General features: G+C 38.3%; 1 protein-coding gene across 1 annotated transcript in view; it reads left to right on the top strand.

Annotated features, from left to right (window-relative positions):
* Positions 1–11,727: 11,727 nt before the first annotated feature.
* The window catches only part of NEIL3 (nei like DNA glycosylase 3), a 53,575-nt gene continuing 46,143 nt past the window's right edge, over positions 11,728–19,159 (top strand). The window contains exon 1 of the mRNA XM_050790004.1: positions 11,728–11,997. Coding sequence (XP_050645961.1) covers positions 11,842–11,997 — 156 coding nt within the window. The 5' untranslated portion in view covers positions 11,728–11,841. The remainder of the gene's footprint in view (positions 11,998–19,159) is intronic.

Genomic DNA, 19,159 nt, shown 5'->3' with positions numbered 1-19,159 from the left:
ATGATAATATTCCCTCCCAAAACTGACCCCCTCTGGGGACAGAAACTGCCTTTGCAAGAACACTGAGAGGCTACAGGGTTAGGGTTATGGGAGGGGCCGGAATTCTGCAAAGATGTGGACATATTTAAATAAAAAGTAGCCATTGCTCCCTAGCTTACTTTTCTATAATTCCTTACTGCTCAGGAGTCATGTAGCCAGATGTCACTAGGTTTGTAACTTCTCTTGTTGCTCCTATAGATAACATTACTATTGATTGGTTTTTGAGATATTTTTCAGACTTTACATTCGGGCAGACCAACTGATGCCACCTGGACCTGTGATTCATACCCAGAAACTGACTCAGCACAAGAAGACAATTTGGATGCTCTGATGATTTCATCCCCAACCAATCAGCAGCACCCGTTCCCTAGCCCCTTGCCTACCAAATTATCCTTAAAAATCCTAGGCTCCAAGCTGTTGGTGAGGCAAATATGAGAAACATCTCCCATCCTTCTTCTCAGCTGCCTTGCAATAATTAAACTCTTTCTCTGCTGCAACACTGCTGTCTCAATACATTGGCTTTAGCTGTGCATTGGGCAAGAAGAAACCCCTGGGAGTGTAATAAGAACAAGATTGCCCAGACTCAAATCTTGGTTGTGTCATTATCTGTATGAATTTAGGCAAGTTATGTATCCATTCCCTGCCTCAGCTTTCTCATCTGTAAAATGAGAACAATAATAATACTTATCACTTGGGATGCTGCAAGGATTAAGTGAATCATACTTGAAAAGCACTTAAATATTCATAGTACAAAGTCAGTGCCTCATAAATATTTTCTATTATTATAAGTATAGAGCTAAGTTATTAATCCATTAGGAACTACTTGCCTTAAAATTAAAATATTTTTAAGAAGAAAAAAAGTTTTTTAATATATAGAAATGCTAATATGTTTTTCTCTTCCCCAATTGCATGTACACCTTTCGCATTGCAATCAAGTGCCTTTTATACAATTTAAAACAATAAAAATACAATAGAAAATAATATGGCACTCAATATATCAATCTATGAAATAACTAGGAATTAAGCCAATAAAGCACACCACCTTCACAGAGAAACTTATAAAATTAATAAACTTCATCCAATGAGACCTTAATAAAAGAAGACACATTAACATTGTGAAGCTATTAATTTTTTCTTAAACTTATCTATAAATTTAATGTATTTATAATTAAAATCTCAGAAAAATTTCAGGAGGAATATAAAACTGATTCTAAATATAACCTGGAAGTTTAAACAGTCATAGAAAGCTAATATAATTTTGAAAAGAAAGACTAAAAGTGGGAACTCATTTTCCAAGATATGAAGACATATTATAATACCACTGTTATAAAAATAGTATTGAACTGGAGCAAGAACAGATAGACCAATGAAACTGAGGAGGAAGAACAAACAGACATATATAACTGTGAATTCTGCATGTAATGATGGCACCATACATAAAAGACCTAAATGTAAACATAAAAGTTTTAATAAAAGTTTTTTAGGTTTTCTGCATAAGAAACCATCCCAAAGTCTCAGTGGCTTCCAAAAATAAACTTTTCTTTTGAGATGGAGTGTCTTTTATGTATGTATGTATTTATTTATTTATTTTTTGAGTCAGAGTCTCAAGTCTCACTCTGTTGCCCAGGCTGGAGTGCGGTGGCTCGATATCGGCTCACTGCAACTTATGCCTCCTGAGTTCAAGTGATTCTCCTGCCTCAGCCTCCTGAGTAGCTGGGATTACAGGTGCCCGCCACCATGCCCAGCTAATTTTTGTATTTTTAGTACACTGTTTAACCAAGTTAGCCAGGCTGGTCTCAAACTCCTGACCTCTGGTGATCCACCACCTGAGCTTCCCAAAGTGCTGGGATTACAGGCGTGAGTCACCATGCCTGGCCTAAAAATAAACATTTTATTTCTCACTCACAAATTTATGATCAGATAAGAGAACTCACATTCAATTGACTAAGGTAGTCAAATGGCCTGACAACAGTATGGTGAAGTCTTATCCTCTAGAGAAAGACACATCAATGATAGCATTAATAAAACTGCTGTAAGGAAGCAAGTGAATGCAGGAAACAATAATCAATTTAGCATAATAAAACTATGAAGTTTATTAAAATAGTGTGTATGAGAACATTTTTATGACATTGGTACTACCTTGGATTTGGGGGGAAAGAACAAATCATAGTATAAAATGTTGATAAAAATAAATCAAAAGTAAAAATTTATGTTCAGGATAGAAAAAAAATAGCTGACATATGATAGAGGAAGAAAATAAATTAGCATTATACAAGAGATTATTTTCTAGAGTACGACAAAACCTCATATGATTCAGTAGCTTATATACTTGAAGAGAGCCAGAATTATTATCACTATTATTTTCTGTATTGATCACTATTGTAGCTCCAGTGCTAAGATAAGTGCCTGGCAATATTGTTACTCCTCACTGTTAAACCTCCTTACTGTGTATCCTGTTTCAGGATTTGCTTCTGATCTATTCCTCTCTAAACCAGATATATTAGTTTCCTATCGCTGATGGAACAAATTATCACAAATTCAGTGGGTTACAACACCACAAATTTTTTCTCTTACTGTCCTGGAGGTCAAAAGCTCAACATCAGCCTCACTGGCCTGGAGTCAAAGAGTCAGTAAGGCTGGTTCCCCCTGGAGGCAATGAGGGAGAATCGGTTTCCTTGCCCTTTCTGGCTGGCCCAGGTCACTGGTGTTCCTTGGATGGTGGCTTCTTCATCCTTCTTCAAAGGCATCAGCATAGCATCACCACCTTCCTTCACTAACTCTGCTTCTGTTTTCACGTCAGCTTTTCTGTCTTTGACCCTCCTGTCTGCCTTTTATAAGGACCCTTGTGATTACATTGAACCCACCAGGACAATGCAGGATAATCCCCCATCTCAAAATCTGCAATTTAATCACACATGCAGAGTCCTTGTGTCACATGAGGAAACATATTTACAGGTTCCAGAAATTAGCACTTGAACACTTTTTGGAGGCCCCTATTCTGTCAACCACCCCAGAGGATCTCAACCTTGGCACAATTGACATGTTTGCCTGGATAATTCCTTGTGATGGTGGCTTGTCCTCTGCATTGTAAGATATTTAGCAGCATCCCTGCCATGTGCTCCTTAGACATCAGTAGCACATCCCCATCTCCTAGTTGTGACCAAATGTCACCTGAGGGGCAATATTGCTCCTGGCTGAGACCCCTTCCTTTATCCTGTTCTAGTGATCTTTTTAAAAAGCAAATCCAATCATGTCACTTTCCTGCATAGAATTATTTGTTGCCTATTAGTTTCAAAACAATATTCACATTTCTTAATATATCATATTAGATTACTCACAATTGGGCTTTGCTCATTTCTCTTGGTTATTTCGCTGCCCTCTCTTTCCATCCTCTTGTCCTCCATATATGCTTGCAGTTCCCCTGAATATGAGGTTCCCTCACATCTCCTGGCTCTGTAAATATCTTTTCCTCCATCCACCTAGAAAAGACCTTCTGTTGTTCATCTGATGAACTTTTACTTACTTCTCTTTAGGAGCCAGCTTAGATGTCTGAGAATCTAGGTTACTTTCTCATGTACGCTCTGAGCACGTTACCTCAATTAGAGAGCTAGTGTTTATTTCCTCCTTTCCTGGCACTAGGCTGTGAGTCGTTTAGATCTCTGACCATTATCTGTTTTTAAGGGTTTAACCCTCTTCCTGGAACATAGTAGTTCTACAATAATTGTTTTTGGAATGATGGAGTACATGGTGGATTTCATGCCTCAACTTGAATACACTCTCTGGTGGCTGAAACTGAGGAAGAATGTTGCTCCAAAATATGAATGGGTGATAACTTGCTTTTCTATTTTAAAATAGAAAAGAAATTAATTCTCCCATTCTCTTGCATGGAGAGAACCCCTCAAGAAGAAATGATTTTGTATTTTGTCACTATTTAGTTATTATTTTTTCCAAACTCAGAAGCTATTTTTCTTAATATGTTTGAATTTTTAAAAATTGGAAAAAACATCTCTTCCACCAAGAATTTGGCAAAAGAAAGCTAGAATTAAACACTGCGATCATAGATTTCACAACACTATGAAAAGCCTAGGTATGTCAGAGCAGTTTCCTGTATCAGGAGGGCACGGTTGATTCTGCAATTTAGATTTTTACTTTGCAGGCAGAAAACTGTCACCTGGGCACTTCCAGCCTTCACTGCGTAACAAAAACACTGATTTGCAAAGTCCCAACATTTGGTGTATGCTCCAAACAATAAAAGTGTCAAAATGGTTTCTGTGGCTGTGCATTTTAGTATTCTTCCGATAGTTGAATGTTAAAGTTTCTCTTAAATGTTTAGAAACTGGAGACTCTTTAGTAAATACCACTGAAAACACCTGCATAAAATGCTTGCTAATGAGGTTTCCTCACTTCAAAGCTCAAATTGAGAGGGTGCTGAGAGAGGATGGATGCTATCTCTGTACCTTTTAAATATATCCAGGTAATTTATGTAAAATGCCAAAATTAAAGGCATTTCCCCCATGCTATACTTTTATCACTCCAGCTAAAAATCTGCCCACAGACACTATAAGAAGGGTATAAACAAAGTTTTGTTGTCTGAAATACGTGAAAACATAATATGCTAAAAGAAGACTTAGATTGTTGTTAGTTCCCATATAAGGCTAAAATGTTTTCTTTTCTTTTAAACCACCTTTTTTTTTTTTTTTTTTTTAGGCTGTTGCTAAACATATTTGGTTGAGAGCCAGTGTCACAGAATTGATGTTGCTGAAAATATTTGGCTAAGACTACAGCTTGCCTGGTTGAATCCTAACTCTGTAACCTTGAGAAAGTGGCTTCACCGCTCTATGCCTCAGATCTTTCATTTGTAAAATTAGGATAGCAATAATAGTTCCAACATCAGAAGGTTACTGTAAGGACTAAGAGTCAATATTTGGGCCACATTCCATGGCTCATGCCTATAATCCCAGGACTTTGGCAGACCAAGGCAGGAGGGTCACTTGAGGCCAGGAGTTCAAGACCAGCCTGGGCAACATAGCAAGACCCTATCTCTAAAAAAAATATGTATTTTTCAAATTAGCAAGTCATGGTGGTGAGTGCCTGTAGTCCCAGCAGCTCAGGAAACTGAGGTAGGAGGATCACTTGAGCCCAGGAGTTCAAGGCTGCAGTGAAATATGATTGCATCACTGCACTTCAGCCTAGGTGCAAAGTGAGACCCTGTCTCTAAAAAATAAAAATAGATGAAAAATAGTCAATATTTGCAAAACACTCCGAACCTTTCCTGGTACATGAAAGCACTAAGTAAGCCTCTGGGACTATTATTAGAGAAAACAGAGGAATTTTGTACTAAGGACTCTTCAAAGTGTTAAGAACTCAGCATTGTGCAGGAAACTCTACCCACCTACTATGAGCAACTGTGAGATCCATCTATTCCTTAATAAGAATAAGCAGATAAGGGGCCCAGACTACAGCTCTTCATAGCCTAAAATGCAGCCCTGGATTCTGGTTAGTAAATGTATTAAATACTTCCATACTAAATCTGGGTTTCAAATTCAGTAAGAAGTTTTGTGAATTTGTGGGTTTGGGATCCCTACACTTGTTGAAAAATTTCACTGGCTGCGTATTATCCTAGGAAAATGAGTTCTACTTTCCTTGATTTGTGTTCTTGACAACATAGTTCCTAGGAATTTTTTCAGTGTCATCTACCATTACTTACCTACCTGACACTTCTGCTTTAATCATTGTGCCCAAACTACATCACATATTTTTCCACATTCCACTTGCTTAGAATTCCCTTAATTGACTTTTCTACTTCCCTAGGGTCCCCACTTCTGATGGGAACCCTCTTAGCTTCCATCTCTTCTCTGATCATATTTGTTAGATTACATTGCTTCTGAGCGATCGGTTCCTTCGATGAATTCTCCTAGTACCTGTATCATTTTTTGCACATAGTATGAAATACTTTTCCTTTTGTTACATTTTTGAACGCCTGTATCTCTAACTATATTGTAATTTCTTTGTGTACAAAGACTCCTCTATGTCATATTGTACCCCAGGGCCTGGCTCTGTGCCCCAGACAGAGCACGCATGGAGTATATTTTTTTATTAATAAAATCATTGGAAGTAAAATTTACATTTATTTTTAGCTCCCATCCATCTCCTTTTGGCAAATTGTTATCCCTTTTAACGCTTTTTCCACTAGTATTACGTATTTATGTGCTATATATTGCTTATTTGAGATCTCGAAGAAAGCTCTCTTTCCCAATGTTTTGGAAATTTTTATTTCATCAACACTTACCTGTGTTGTTAGTGAAAAAAGTACTGATCCAGGAGCAAAAAAATGTAGGTTATCTTAATAATGACTAACCTGAAATGAAACTGTTTCTTCATCTGTAAAATACTAAAGCTAATATCTTCCCTGACTACTACACAGGGTTATTGTGAAGACAAATACATACAAAATGCAGTCTTGTGTTGTGTGACAATATTTTGATAAACAATGGGCCACATATCCTACGGTGGTCCCAGAAGACTGTAATGCAGCTATTGCCTAGTGATGTCATCGTAGCTATCCTAACATCACAGTGCAATGCATTACTCATGTTTGTGGTGATGCTGGTGTGAAGAAACCTACTGCACTGCTGTCATGTAAACAATTATGTACAGTACATAATATTTGATAATGATAATAATTGACTATGTTGCTGCTTTTTATATATACTATACTGTGCATTTTATTATTATTTTAGAATTTACCCCTTGTACTTATTTTAAAAAAAAAGGTTAACCATGAAACAGTCTCAGGCAAGCCCTTCAGGAGGTATTCCAGAAGGCATTGCTGTAAGAGATGACAGCTCCATGCGTGTTACTGTCCCTGAAGACTTTCCAGTGGGACAAGATGTGGAGGTGGAAGACAGTGATATTGATGATCCTGATCCCGTGTAGGCCTAAGCTAATGTGTGTGTTTGTGTCTTCATTTTTTCAAAAAGCTTACAGGTTAAAAAAAAAAAAAATTAAATACAATAAAACTTATAGAATAAGGATATAAAGAAAATAGTTTTGTACAGCTGTACAATGAGTTTATGTTTTAAGTTGAGTGCTATTACAAAAGAGTCAAAAAGTTTAAAAAGTTTACAAAGTAACAAAGTTACAGTAAGCTAAGGTTAATTTATTACTGAAGAAAGAAAAATACTTTTTATAAATGTAATGTAGCCTAAGTGTACTGTGTTTATAAAGTCTACAGTTGTGTATAGCAGTATCCTAGGCCTTCCCATTCACCCACCACTCACTCACTGACTCACCCAGCGCAACTTCCAGTCCTCTAAGCTCCATTCATAAAAAGTGTCCTATGGAGGTGTACCATTTTTAAATCTTTTATACTGTATTTTACTGTACCTTTTCTATGTTTAGATATGTTGAGAAACACAAATACCATTGTGCTATAATTGCTTACAGTATTCAGCACAGAAACATACTGCAAAGGTTTGTAGCCCAGGAGCAATAGACTATACCACATAGTCTAGCTGTGCAGTGGGCTGTCCCCTCTGTGTTTGTAAAAGTGCATTCCATGATGTTCACACAATGTCAAAACTGCCTCATGACAAATTTCTCGGAATGCATCCCGTCATTGAGCCACGAATGACTGTAATGTACACAAATGACTGCACATACGGTTGGTCTTATTTCCTAGGGAATACATCAAGATTACTGGCTTGTTGCTCTAATAGAGAAAGCGTGTCACAGAGTAACTTAATGTATTACTAATTTTCCATAACATTTAGTTTAAAAGAGACCTTTGAAAACATCAAATCTGTATTCAAAAGAATGACAGTGAAGGCCTCTGGGGACAGATGGTCCAATTTTTCAACCTTAAGTTAATAATAATCATTCGATTAAACAAATATTTGTTGAATATCTATTATATACAAAAAAAGCATCCCGGCTGCTATGGGAAGTGTAAAGATGAGCATCTCTTCTGTCTTTAAGGAATAAGAGTCTAGTTTAGAAGGAGACCAAAATGTACAAAATGTACACAAATTACTTTACCACAAGGTAACTTTGGTAAGTTCTTCGGAAGAACTAACTTCAGAAGATATGAGGTTAATTCTGACTGTATCAATAAGGTTTTTTTAGAGGATATCCATAAAACTGGGGCTTAAAAGTTGGAAAAACTTAGCTAGGCATGGTGGTCCCAGCAGTTTGGGAGGCTAAGGCAGAAGGATCATGAGATTTAGAGATTGAGACCATCCTAGCCAATATGGTGAAACCCTGACTCTACTAAAAATACAAACATTAGTTGGTTGTGTTGGTGCATGCCAGCTACTTGGGAGGCTGAGTCAGGAGAATCGCTTGAACCCAGGAGGTGGAGATTGCAGTGAGCCGAGATCGTGCTACTGCACTCCAGCCTGGGTGACAGAGTGAGACCCCATCTCAAAGGAAAAAAAAAAAGTTGAGAGAACTTCAACAAACTGGGAAAAAGAGGAGGTATTAAAAAGGCGAGAATAGGCCATCGACGGTGGCTCATGCCTGTAATCCCAGCACTTTGGGAGGCCGAGGTGGACGGATCACCTAAGGTCAGAAGTTCAAGACCAGCCTGGCCAACACGGCAAAACCCCATTTCTACTAAAAATACAAAAATTACCTGGACATGGTGGTGGGTGCCTGTAGTCCCAGTTACTCGGGAGGCTGAGGTGGGAGGATTGCTTGAACCGGGAAGGCAGGGGTTGCAGTGAGCTGAGATCACACCACTACACTCCAGCCTCAGAAAACAAAAACAAAAACAAAACAAACAAACATTAAAAAAAAGTGCGAATAATAGCATGAGCCCAAAAAAAAAGTACAAAGTATATTCTGGGAATGGTAGGTACAATTTATCTTATTTTTTTGGAGTATTTCATAGTTTTCAAAGTGCTTTCACATAAGCTATGTTGTGTATGGAAATTAGAGCAATCATATGCAGGTGTATAGAAGAAGTATTATTTATTGTCCATATGAAGAAAGTGAGTTTTGGGAAACATGAATGACATATATATATATAGTTATCAAAGAGCACAATTTAATAAATTTAGCAAATTTGTTAAAATTAATAAATTGTACTTAAGAAATTGTGAAGGTTCCTCTGGTAAAAGTGCACAAGAGAAACTGCAAGGAGGATGGCAGTTAGCAGGATCGTGCCATAGTCCAGCTGAAACGTAGCAAGGGTCTGCACCAGGGTAGGCTTGCTTGCAATGATGTGGGGAGTCTTTTTACAGACACTGTAGATACATAGCATATGCAAGTTTGCTTTTGATCGGATGTAAGAAGCGAGAGCAAAGAGATATACTAAAGGACTCAGAGATTAGTCACATATAAACAAAATCTGCGCCGGGTGCAGGGGCTTATGCCTGTAATCCCAGCACTTTGGGAGGCTGAGGTGGGTGGATCTCTTGAGGTCAGGAGTTCAAGACCAGTCTGGCCAACATGGCGAAACTCCGTTTCTACTAAAAATACAAAAATTAGCCAGGTGTGGTGGTAGGTGCCTGTAATCCTAGCTACTCGGGAGACTGAGGCAAGAGAATCGCTTGAACCCGGGAGGTGGAAGTTGCAGTGAGCCATGGTCATGCCACCGCACTCCAGCCAACAAAACAAAACAAAACAAAATCTGACTCGGCCTTTCAGTCACACCAGTGAAATCTCTTAATACCTTCAGTGTCAGTCCCCAACTCTTACTAATTAAAGATAGTATTTGACCCAAATGTGCACAGTACCCAACACCTTAAAGAGAAATGAGATGAATCAGATAAATGAACAGGTTGATATTTTTAAAATTTGTCCACAAACTCTTTGATATCCCTCCTTTCAAATCACAGCTAAATTCCCTTCCCCTTGTGTATGAACTGTATTTAATGGCTGGCTTCTAATGAATGGAATAAGGAGTAAGTTACCATAATAAACTAGGTAATAAAGGGTGACTAAGTAATAAAGGGCATTGCAACTTTCTCCTTGACTTCTCTCTTGGATCACACACTCAGCTGCCATTTCGTTAGAAGAGCCAAGCAGCACTGTAGAGAGACATATGAGGTGAGAAACTGAGGTCTCCTGCCAACAGCCATGAAAGCCACTGATCTCAGAAGTGGATCTTTTAGCTACAAAAAGCCTTTAGGGCACTTTAGCCCTGGCTAATATTTTAACTGTAACCTCTTGGGAAATGCTGAGCCAGGATGACCCTGGCTAGTTAGACTATTGCCAAATTCCTGACCCACAGAAATTTTGAAATAACAAATGGAATAATTTATGAGGTAACAATAAATAACTAATACAACTCTGAAAAAGGAAAAGGTATATAGGACTTTTCTCCATCAAAGGACAGAGATTATTGAACAAGGGAGTAAAGTACAAATAGTCCTGAAACTGATCCAGCCAACTTTTGACCACTAATCTCTCCCTGCAAAGAGAAAGATTTAATACTTTTCAAAATTTCAAAGTCAAGTCTTCAGTATATTCAAATGCAAGTCTCTAGTATACAGATGCTCCTCAACTTATGATGGGGTTATGTCCTGATAAACCCGTTGTAAACTGAAAATATAGTAACTAAGTCGAAAATGCCTTTAATATACCTAACCTACCAAACATCATAGCTTCACGAGGCCCTCCTTAAATGTGCTCAGAACACTTACATTAGACTACAGTAAGGAAAAATCACCTAACACAAAGCATATTTTGTAACAAAGTGTCAAATAGTTTATTGACTACTGTACTGAAAATTAAAAACAGAATGGCTGTATGAGTACTCAAAGTACAGTTTCTACTGAGTGTGTGTCACTTTTGCACCATCATACAGTCAAAACACTGTTACGCTGAGTCATCCTAAGTCAGCAACCACCTGTGTATATGCTCTCCTGGTTTAACTGCAGTGCGGTGCTATGCTTACGAAATCACTTAGAAATTGACATTCTGTTTTAATGTGTTGTATTTCAGTTTTCAAAAAAGAATACACTTTATAATTTATAAAACAATATGGAGTCATAAACCTCATAGATTTATATGTATGTATGCATCTTTGGTTAGGGTTGTGGGTAAATTTGAAAAGCTACGCATTACCCTCAAATTTATATGAAGCTCTATCTTTAACAAAGCAAACAAATGGGTGCATGTCGCCTAACAAAATGGGTGCATGGACTTGGGTAGGGCTCACTTAACTAATAATGGAGTTTTTAAATATAGACACTAGAATATATTCTGCTGTTTGTTCCAAAAACCCTCCTCTTCGTTTCTCTCATCCCACCCACGTCCAAATATAGCATACCAAAAACAGGGCCAAAAACTAGATTGTCTGTAACATATCTGTCCTGTCCCAGACAAGTACAGATTAAGAGGGCCAGATCAGAAAACGTGTGTATACTAAGTAGCTCAAAGACAAGGGCAAAACTTTAACGCACAGAAAATACATTCAGAACTTTCCGAGTCCCAATTTCCTCTGCTTTTACAGGTCAGCCTAGTTAGTTGTCCTCCACGCCCCACGCCCCACGCCCCACGCGCGTTTGCGTTTTCTTAATAAACTCATAGCAAGACCTAGGGCGGCGGCGGCGGGGGGGGGGGGGGGGGGGTTGAGCCACAACGCATGCGCCGTAGGGAGCGACCCCCCCCCAACAACAGCCAAGACGCTGCTTGGGCGGGGCCTAGGCCGAGCCTGGGCCGGGCCTGGGCGGGGCCAGGCGCGCGCCAGATTTGAATTTCCTCTGCGAGCAGTCAGTGCCCGCGCAGAGGTTGAGTTGCATAGCAGTACTCGCACCAGGGCCTGCGAGCAGTGGGCCACGGGTGCCGGCCACAGAGATGGTGGAAGGACCAGGCTGTACTCTGAATGGAGAGAAGATTCGCGCGCGGGTGCTCCCGGGCCAGGCGGTGACCGGCGTGCGGGGAAGCGCTCTGCGGAGCCTGCAGGGCCGCGCCTTGCCGCTGGCAGCCTCCACGGCTGTGGTCTCCCCGCAGGTGAGCTACTCCTGTAACCGGCCATGCAGTCAGCACGGGGAAGTGGAATAAAGACTCCATCAGGGTTCCAAGGTTTAAAGTGTCATCTCTTTGCTCTGGCCCAGGTTTCGTTTCCCAAAGTTTTTCGTCAATTTACTGGAGGGAGAAGTCTGTCCTAGGGCGCCTGCGCAGGAGAGAAGGGCTAGCGCTCTGGGCAGAAGCTGCCTGAGCAAGATGCCCTAGGGGAATCCAGTGAAGGTGTTTTATCCGAGTCACCTTACTTAACTCCTTTATGATACCCACATGGTTTCCCATGTCTACAGCTGCATTTTTTACTGTTGATAGTATCAAATCTCTGCTACCTCTGATTTGTTTTTTCGTCCCATTTTAAGCTTTTAGCATAAAATTCTAGTTTCTTGCTTGCCTAATATTCTGCAATTGGTAAGTATATCACAACTAGTATATAATTCTAAAACTACACGTAGAAAATGTAGCACTAACTTCTCACTCAGCTTCATATTGCCATCTAATTAAGGGGCAATGAAACCCAGTTCTGGTTCCCTTAAGTGAATTTATTTCTTTTTAAAGTAAACGAGCACAGCTTCTTGCCACTCAGGCATTCATTGCAGACGATGTGGTATTCATTTGGACAGAACTTGTACTAAAAATATTTTGATTAAGGCATCATGTTTTAAAAGCCCTTTAGATGTGTGGATGATTGTATTTCATGGATACATGGATACATGCAATATTACTGTATTTCAATTTCTTCTGCAAAGCTTCCTCATAGCCTTTGGTCCTAGAAGAAAAAGTTGCCTGCTATGAAATTAGCATATGCTTACAACTTGAAAGAAATGAGGTTCTAAGTCTAAGAAAATATATTTTCAAACTTGGGAAAAAAGAATAAATTTTACATCTCCTTCCAATTGCCCTTTTGTTTATTTTGACTTGATACGCCAGTAAGTACTCTGTACCTATTTTTTTTTTATTATTGTTACAGTGTTTCTAAAATCGTTTCAGGGTACCAAAGATGGATTTTATATGGTTTCTTAAGAATATTAATATTTATGAAAATTACTCATTCAACAAAATTTGAGTACTCGAGGCACCTGGGGAGCAAAAACAAATACTTCCTCTTTTAGAGCCTATACTCTAGTTGGGAAGATACAAAGACATTCATTAAATAATCGCCTAAAGAAATATAAATTAAGTTCTGTGAAGGAGAGATACGTGGTTCTTTAAGGGCTTGTAGGAGGATCAGGGAAGGCTTCCCCAGGGAAGTAGCAAAGCTGAGGTGTGGGCCGGGTGCAGTGGCTCACTCCTGTAATCCCAGCACTTTGGGAGGCTGAGGTGGGCAGATCACCTGAGGTTGGGAGTTCAAGACCCGCCTGACCAATATGGAGAAACTCCGTCTCTACAAAAATAAAAAAATTAGCCAGGCATGGTGATGTGTGCGTGTAATCCCAGCTACTCGGGAGGCTGAGGCAGAAGAATCGCTTGAACCCAGGAGGTGGAGGTTGCAGTGCACTGAGATCGCATTATTGCACTCCAGCCTGGGCAACAAGAGCGAAACTCTGTCTCAAAAAAAAAAAAGCTGAGGTGTGCAGGTCGAGTAGCAGCTATACAGCTCAGGGACTGGAAAAGGAAAAAGAAAAGACTGAAAGAAAGCCAGAGTAGACACTGCCCTCTCATTTAGGAGATAACTGCAGAAATCCAGGTGACAAATTTGGTGTCAAGTGCTGGTGGTGGAGATGAAGACAAGAGAATCACTATTTTAGAAGTAAAGATGGGAGGGCTAAGCAGTGGATATGACATGAATATGCTTAGGGATATCATCATTTACATGATTCAACCACAGCGTATTTTGTGTTAGGTTTTATGCTAGCTCCTGTGGATACGAAGATGAGTAGGATATGCTTTCTGCTGTGAGAGTCAACCTAATGTTTTAAATAAATATCACCTCATTGGTTTTTAGGAAAAATAGCTTAAACATTTCCTTTTAAGTTTTGTTGTGATTATCTCTGATGGTAAGGCATGAGATGCTCTTATATTTCATTCAGTCATGAAAAAGGATAACCCTATGATAAAGGATTAACCTGATTCTACAGATGAGGCATATGAATCTCAGAGTGAGTTTAAATCAGTTTGCTCAAGATCACATGGCTAGTAAGAGGCTACACCAGGGTTTGATTTTTCTTTAAAACTCCAAAGCCAGGCCGGGCGCGGTGGCTCAAGCCTGTAATCCCAGCACTTTGGGAGGCTGAGACGGTGGATCACGAGGTCAGGAGATCGAGACCATCCTGGCTAACACGGTGAAACCCCGTCTCTACTGAAAAATACAAAAAAAAAAAAAAAAAAAAAAAAAAAAAAAAAAAAAAACTAGCCGGGAGTGGTGGCGGGAGCCTGTAGTCCCAGCTACTCGGGAGGCTGAGGCAGGAGAATGGCATAAACCCGGGAGGCGGAGCTTGCAGTGGGCTGAGATCCGGCCACTGCACTCCAGCCTGGGCCACAGAGCCAGACTCCGTCTCAAAAACAAAAAAAACTCCAAAGCCTACCCTCTTAACATGCCGTAGCTCCTCTCAGCCATAAAAGATTCAGTAGGATCTTTATTGCTTTTTTAGCATACAATGGTAGGAACACCATAATGCTCAGTATGTAGTAGTGGTTATTTATTAAATAGAGAAGTGCAACCTTGGATTTTTAGCTGTGTCTACCACCATTTTTAGTTTTGTTCGGTTTAGTGAAATCTCTTATGTCTATTCTGATAATTCTCTTCTAACAGCTTCCATCACCATGTTTGGATTGCACAAAAGAGTGCAGCCTGATGATGTAATACAAATGCTTCAGTACTGGTTAGGCAATTATTAACATCACTTGGCAGCAATATTCAGTAAGTTATACCCCACACATAAAAAGCCCGGCATTTAAAGGTATTATTTTTGATACCTTAATAGAAAGAGGCATTAAAAATTGGAATAGGTCTCTATGATTAGGATCAGGAATCTGGTTCTATGGACACTGGATTTTAAAATCAACATGGAAGGAATACACTCTTTGAGGCTGTTGGTAAACTTCTAAATAATTTACTATGGCTTCATCTTCTGGGGCTTTGATCTAAAAAAAAAAAAACATAATTATAACCTTTTGTAAACATGAAGAGTCTTTTGCATTTTAGAGGGATCCTTAGTAAATTTCATTAAAACATGGTAGGTTGTCACAAACCTCTGGCAAGATCATTAGTGTAACAGATGATCCCATGTCTCCTAGGCATTTATGCCAAAGAGTTAAAGCTATTTAAATGTTTCTGCTACTGGCTTGCAATGATTAGTTTTCACAAGGCAGCATTTAAAAATAATTTAATAACTGCATACTGCATTCTTTACAGTGCAGTAAACATGGAAAAAGTTACCAATGAGAGCTAAAGAAATATTTAATGGGTATTCAAAATAAAATATTTAAACCTCAGATAATCATACCAAAAAACAAACCAAGAAACACTACTTCAGTAGCTATTGCTGCAATGAAGTGTTACTCTGTCATATAGCATTCTTCTTTGTTCCAGTGTAAAGTTTATCGAGAACACACTTGAATGCATGTCTCCCTGTGACAACTGATCCTCATTTTGAGAAAACCTAGCCATAGAAGATCCCAGCATCTGCTAGTCATGGGTGCACTATATTATTGTTCTGAGTTATGATCCACTGTCTTGTCAGCATAAAATTGTGCAACAGTGTAAGCAAATTGCATAAAACTCTGCTGGAGATTGTGGAACCTTATGGTAAGAAACAATGTTGGAATATAAATGCACATAGCTGGTTAATGAGCTTTGAAAAGTCAATCCTTTGATTTTAATTGTTGGGTGGATACAATATTTTAGTGAAATATTTAATCTGCATGTGTTTTCAATTTCACAAAACAGGATATGAAACAGTTTATTTATAAGCATTCATTTTATTTGAAACATGGTCTGGTTATTTCCATCACTCCTTAAAATTTGATACATGTATTTAATATGCCAGCTATGTGTCTTTATATATGCTTCACAGTGTCAGGAACTGAGGAGACATTTAATAAAAGTTGAATGGATGGAGAAGAGCAAGGTTTTGAATAGTGCAAAATGATTAAAGATTTAGAAATAAATTCCATTTGGAATCTTTCATTATGAGAATGTGTATATTTTGTTGTGCATGTTATATGGAAATTCCTACTACCAGAATATAAACCATGTAGTAAATTTTCCATCTTCAAAGTGCGGGGAAAAAATCATGGCTCATTTTATTGCCATTATTTAAAGAAATGAGCTAATCTACAGAGATTCATTTTCCAGTAAAATGAGGCTCATTTCTTTAAGCATCTGAAGGGGATACCTAAATAATTTAGAGAGCATGCATTATATACTTCCTTACCTTCTTAAATGGATACTGATAATGATTTCTCCTTAATGACTCAAGATCATCATTATCAGTATCCAGAATCCTATGGAGTTATGAAACAAGGGATAACAGAGAACAGATAACATTCTTACAAAGGAGGAAAAAGGGGAGGTGATTTTCCATGGCCATTGTAGCTTTTTATCCAAGATGAACATATTCGGTATGCTGTAGAGACAAGAACATCTATCATCTTGATTTTGAATTCCCATTTCTTTGTTACTTCCTCGTCTGGAGATGCTTATTGTCACATCTTAGCTTATTTGGTCAGGATTAAATTAAGCAGCATATAAAATTCTTAGCTTAGTGCCTAGCAAAATAAACATCCTGGGAATTGTTCCTTTTTCTTCTAGATCAGAGCTTTCTCACCAGACCCACTTATCTGAGGAACACCCTGTTTTTATGAAGGGTTTGTAATCATTTGATGCCTTCAGATAAGGTACAAAGTCTTTAATCTCTCAGTAAGTGCTTGAAGGCCCTGCACTTAGAAAATTGTAGAATATGTTTTGATGACTAGGCCTGAGGACCCCTATTTTGATGTTTAGAAATCATTTTAAAATTATGTTCCTTGATGACTTAGACTGGTATACAAGTGATCTCTGTATACCAGTTTAAAGTATTGTTGTATTGGGGGGAAAAGCATGTAAGGAAAAGAGGAGAGACTATGAAAGTAAATATGGTATTTTCTTCTCTATAGGGAAAATACTTAACTGCACTAGAGTTGAAACATTTATCTATGGAAAAGTCTTATTCTGCTCTGAAAAGTTTATCTTCCTTGTCCACCCATGGATAGGCAGGATAAATGGTAATCAGCACAATAAATCATGTGCTGTCTCTGAAAATATATGTTGTTTTGAAGATTTCATATTATTAAGCTACTTGAAAATGGGAAGGTGAACCCTTCTCAATCATACTTAAAATTGTGTCAAAGCAGATTTTCATCTTTATTTCAGAAAAAAATAAAAAGGATGAAATGTTCAGATAATACAGTAATAGATTATACGGGTCAACATGAGACAGTCAAATGTATATTGGGCAATTGTGTATAGTTATAGCAAAGATAACAGGCTTATGGAAATTAGTTTTTGAATTTGGGCAGCAAAAGCTTGTAGAGAGAAGGGATAACCCTAGATTCTGTGGTAGGACAAGTGAGTATCTTATAAATCTTAGGTTTATTGCAAAAGCCTTGCCCAATTTGTACACAATAGCTATTAAAACAGGTAGAACAAACCATTACCTGTATACCAGAATTTTACCTTAAGATGGAGTTTTAAAAGGACAGTGAAAGATATATGCCGGTGCTTGCAATGGGCAATCATAAGTTGAAAATTTTATTTTATCCCAAGTATATTATCCAGAGCTGATTATTTTAGAAATGATAAAGTACCAGGAATCCACTGACTTGGGTAAACCATCCGCATGATAGACAACTGAATAAAAAAATCTTTATATGACATTTCAAAACCAAAATTAAGCACAGTAGTACCACCTATCCACAGAAGGTGCATTCGAAGACACCCAGTGAATGCCAGAAACCATGGATAGTATCGAACTCTATATATGCTATCTTTTTTCCTACACATACAACCTATGATAGTTTAACTTATAAATTAGGTACAGTAGGAGATTAATAGCAGTAATTCTTAATAGAACAGTTATACTGTAATAAAAGTTAAATGAATGCGGTATCTCTCTCTGTCTTAAAATACCTTATGGTACTATATATACCGCGAGTAACTGGAACTACAGAAAGTGAAACCTTGGATAAGTGAGAACTACTGTATTGGATTAGATCTTTTTAGAGCAACAATTTAAATGCTAAGTAAACATGTCAAATAAAAACCAGGCATTCTAGGACTGGTGGCTAAACACAGAGGAACTCCTCCCTAAACCTTCCCATATGGTTCTTTTAATTTTATGGGAAATTCTGGTAGAATGGAAGTAAAATAGAATTTTACTTCTATTTTACTTCCGTTAAGACTTTTAGTAGTCATGAGAATTTGGTCCTCTTATGTTCTCACTCCATTACAGGTAATTAGAAAATAAGATATTGGGATGTTAATGAATTTTAAAAGGAGATTAAGTAGATGGTAGAGTAGAAGATTTTGCCAAGATATCTTGGGAAAAGTCAAGCAGGATGGGGATGGTGGGAGGGGAAGCAATGAGTGTATACTTTAAAGTCACACTTGGTTTTCAGAGCTAAAGGAGGAGGCATCTATTTAATCCCACAAATGTTCACTGAACCCCAGGCATTGTGTAAAGCCATCAAGGATATTAGCTAAACTTGTTACTGTCCCCAGAAAGCTTATAGACCGATGGGAGAGAAATGCAAGTCACAGGCAAATAATAATTCAGTATAGTAAGTACTATGACAGTGGTTTAGAAAATACTATGTGAAATTTGGCAGGTAGAAAGCCTCAAGATTATCCTGCTGTCCAGGTGGGGAAACCCTAGCCCCAGAGAGAATTACAAACCATATATGTGAGCAAGAGAGAGGTTTTACTAACATTTCATTTTAATACCCAAACACCATCAGGTATGAAAAAAGGAATTCTTAAACATATTCAAGCCAAGGTCATATGGCATCTGTAGCTAGAAGAGTTTCTGCTGCACTGAAGTCATTTGATATTTTTAGGTTAATGTTTTTCTGTAAGTTAATATCTACCTGTGAATTCCTTCACTTGCTCTTCTGTCAACATATATGTTACAATATTAACATTCATCAGGCAATAAACCTCTTTTTTCAACATTTA

Source organism: Macaca thibetana, chromosome 5 (genome assembly GCF_024542745.1).
Source record: "Macaca thibetana thibetana isolate TM-01 chromosome 5, ASM2454274v1, whole genome shotgun sequence".
NCBI lineage: Eukaryota > Metazoa > Chordata > Mammalia > Primates > Cercopithecidae > Macaca > Macaca thibetana.
Note: the sequence above shows the minus strand (reverse complement) of the source record. Positions and strands in the feature narration are given on the sequence as shown.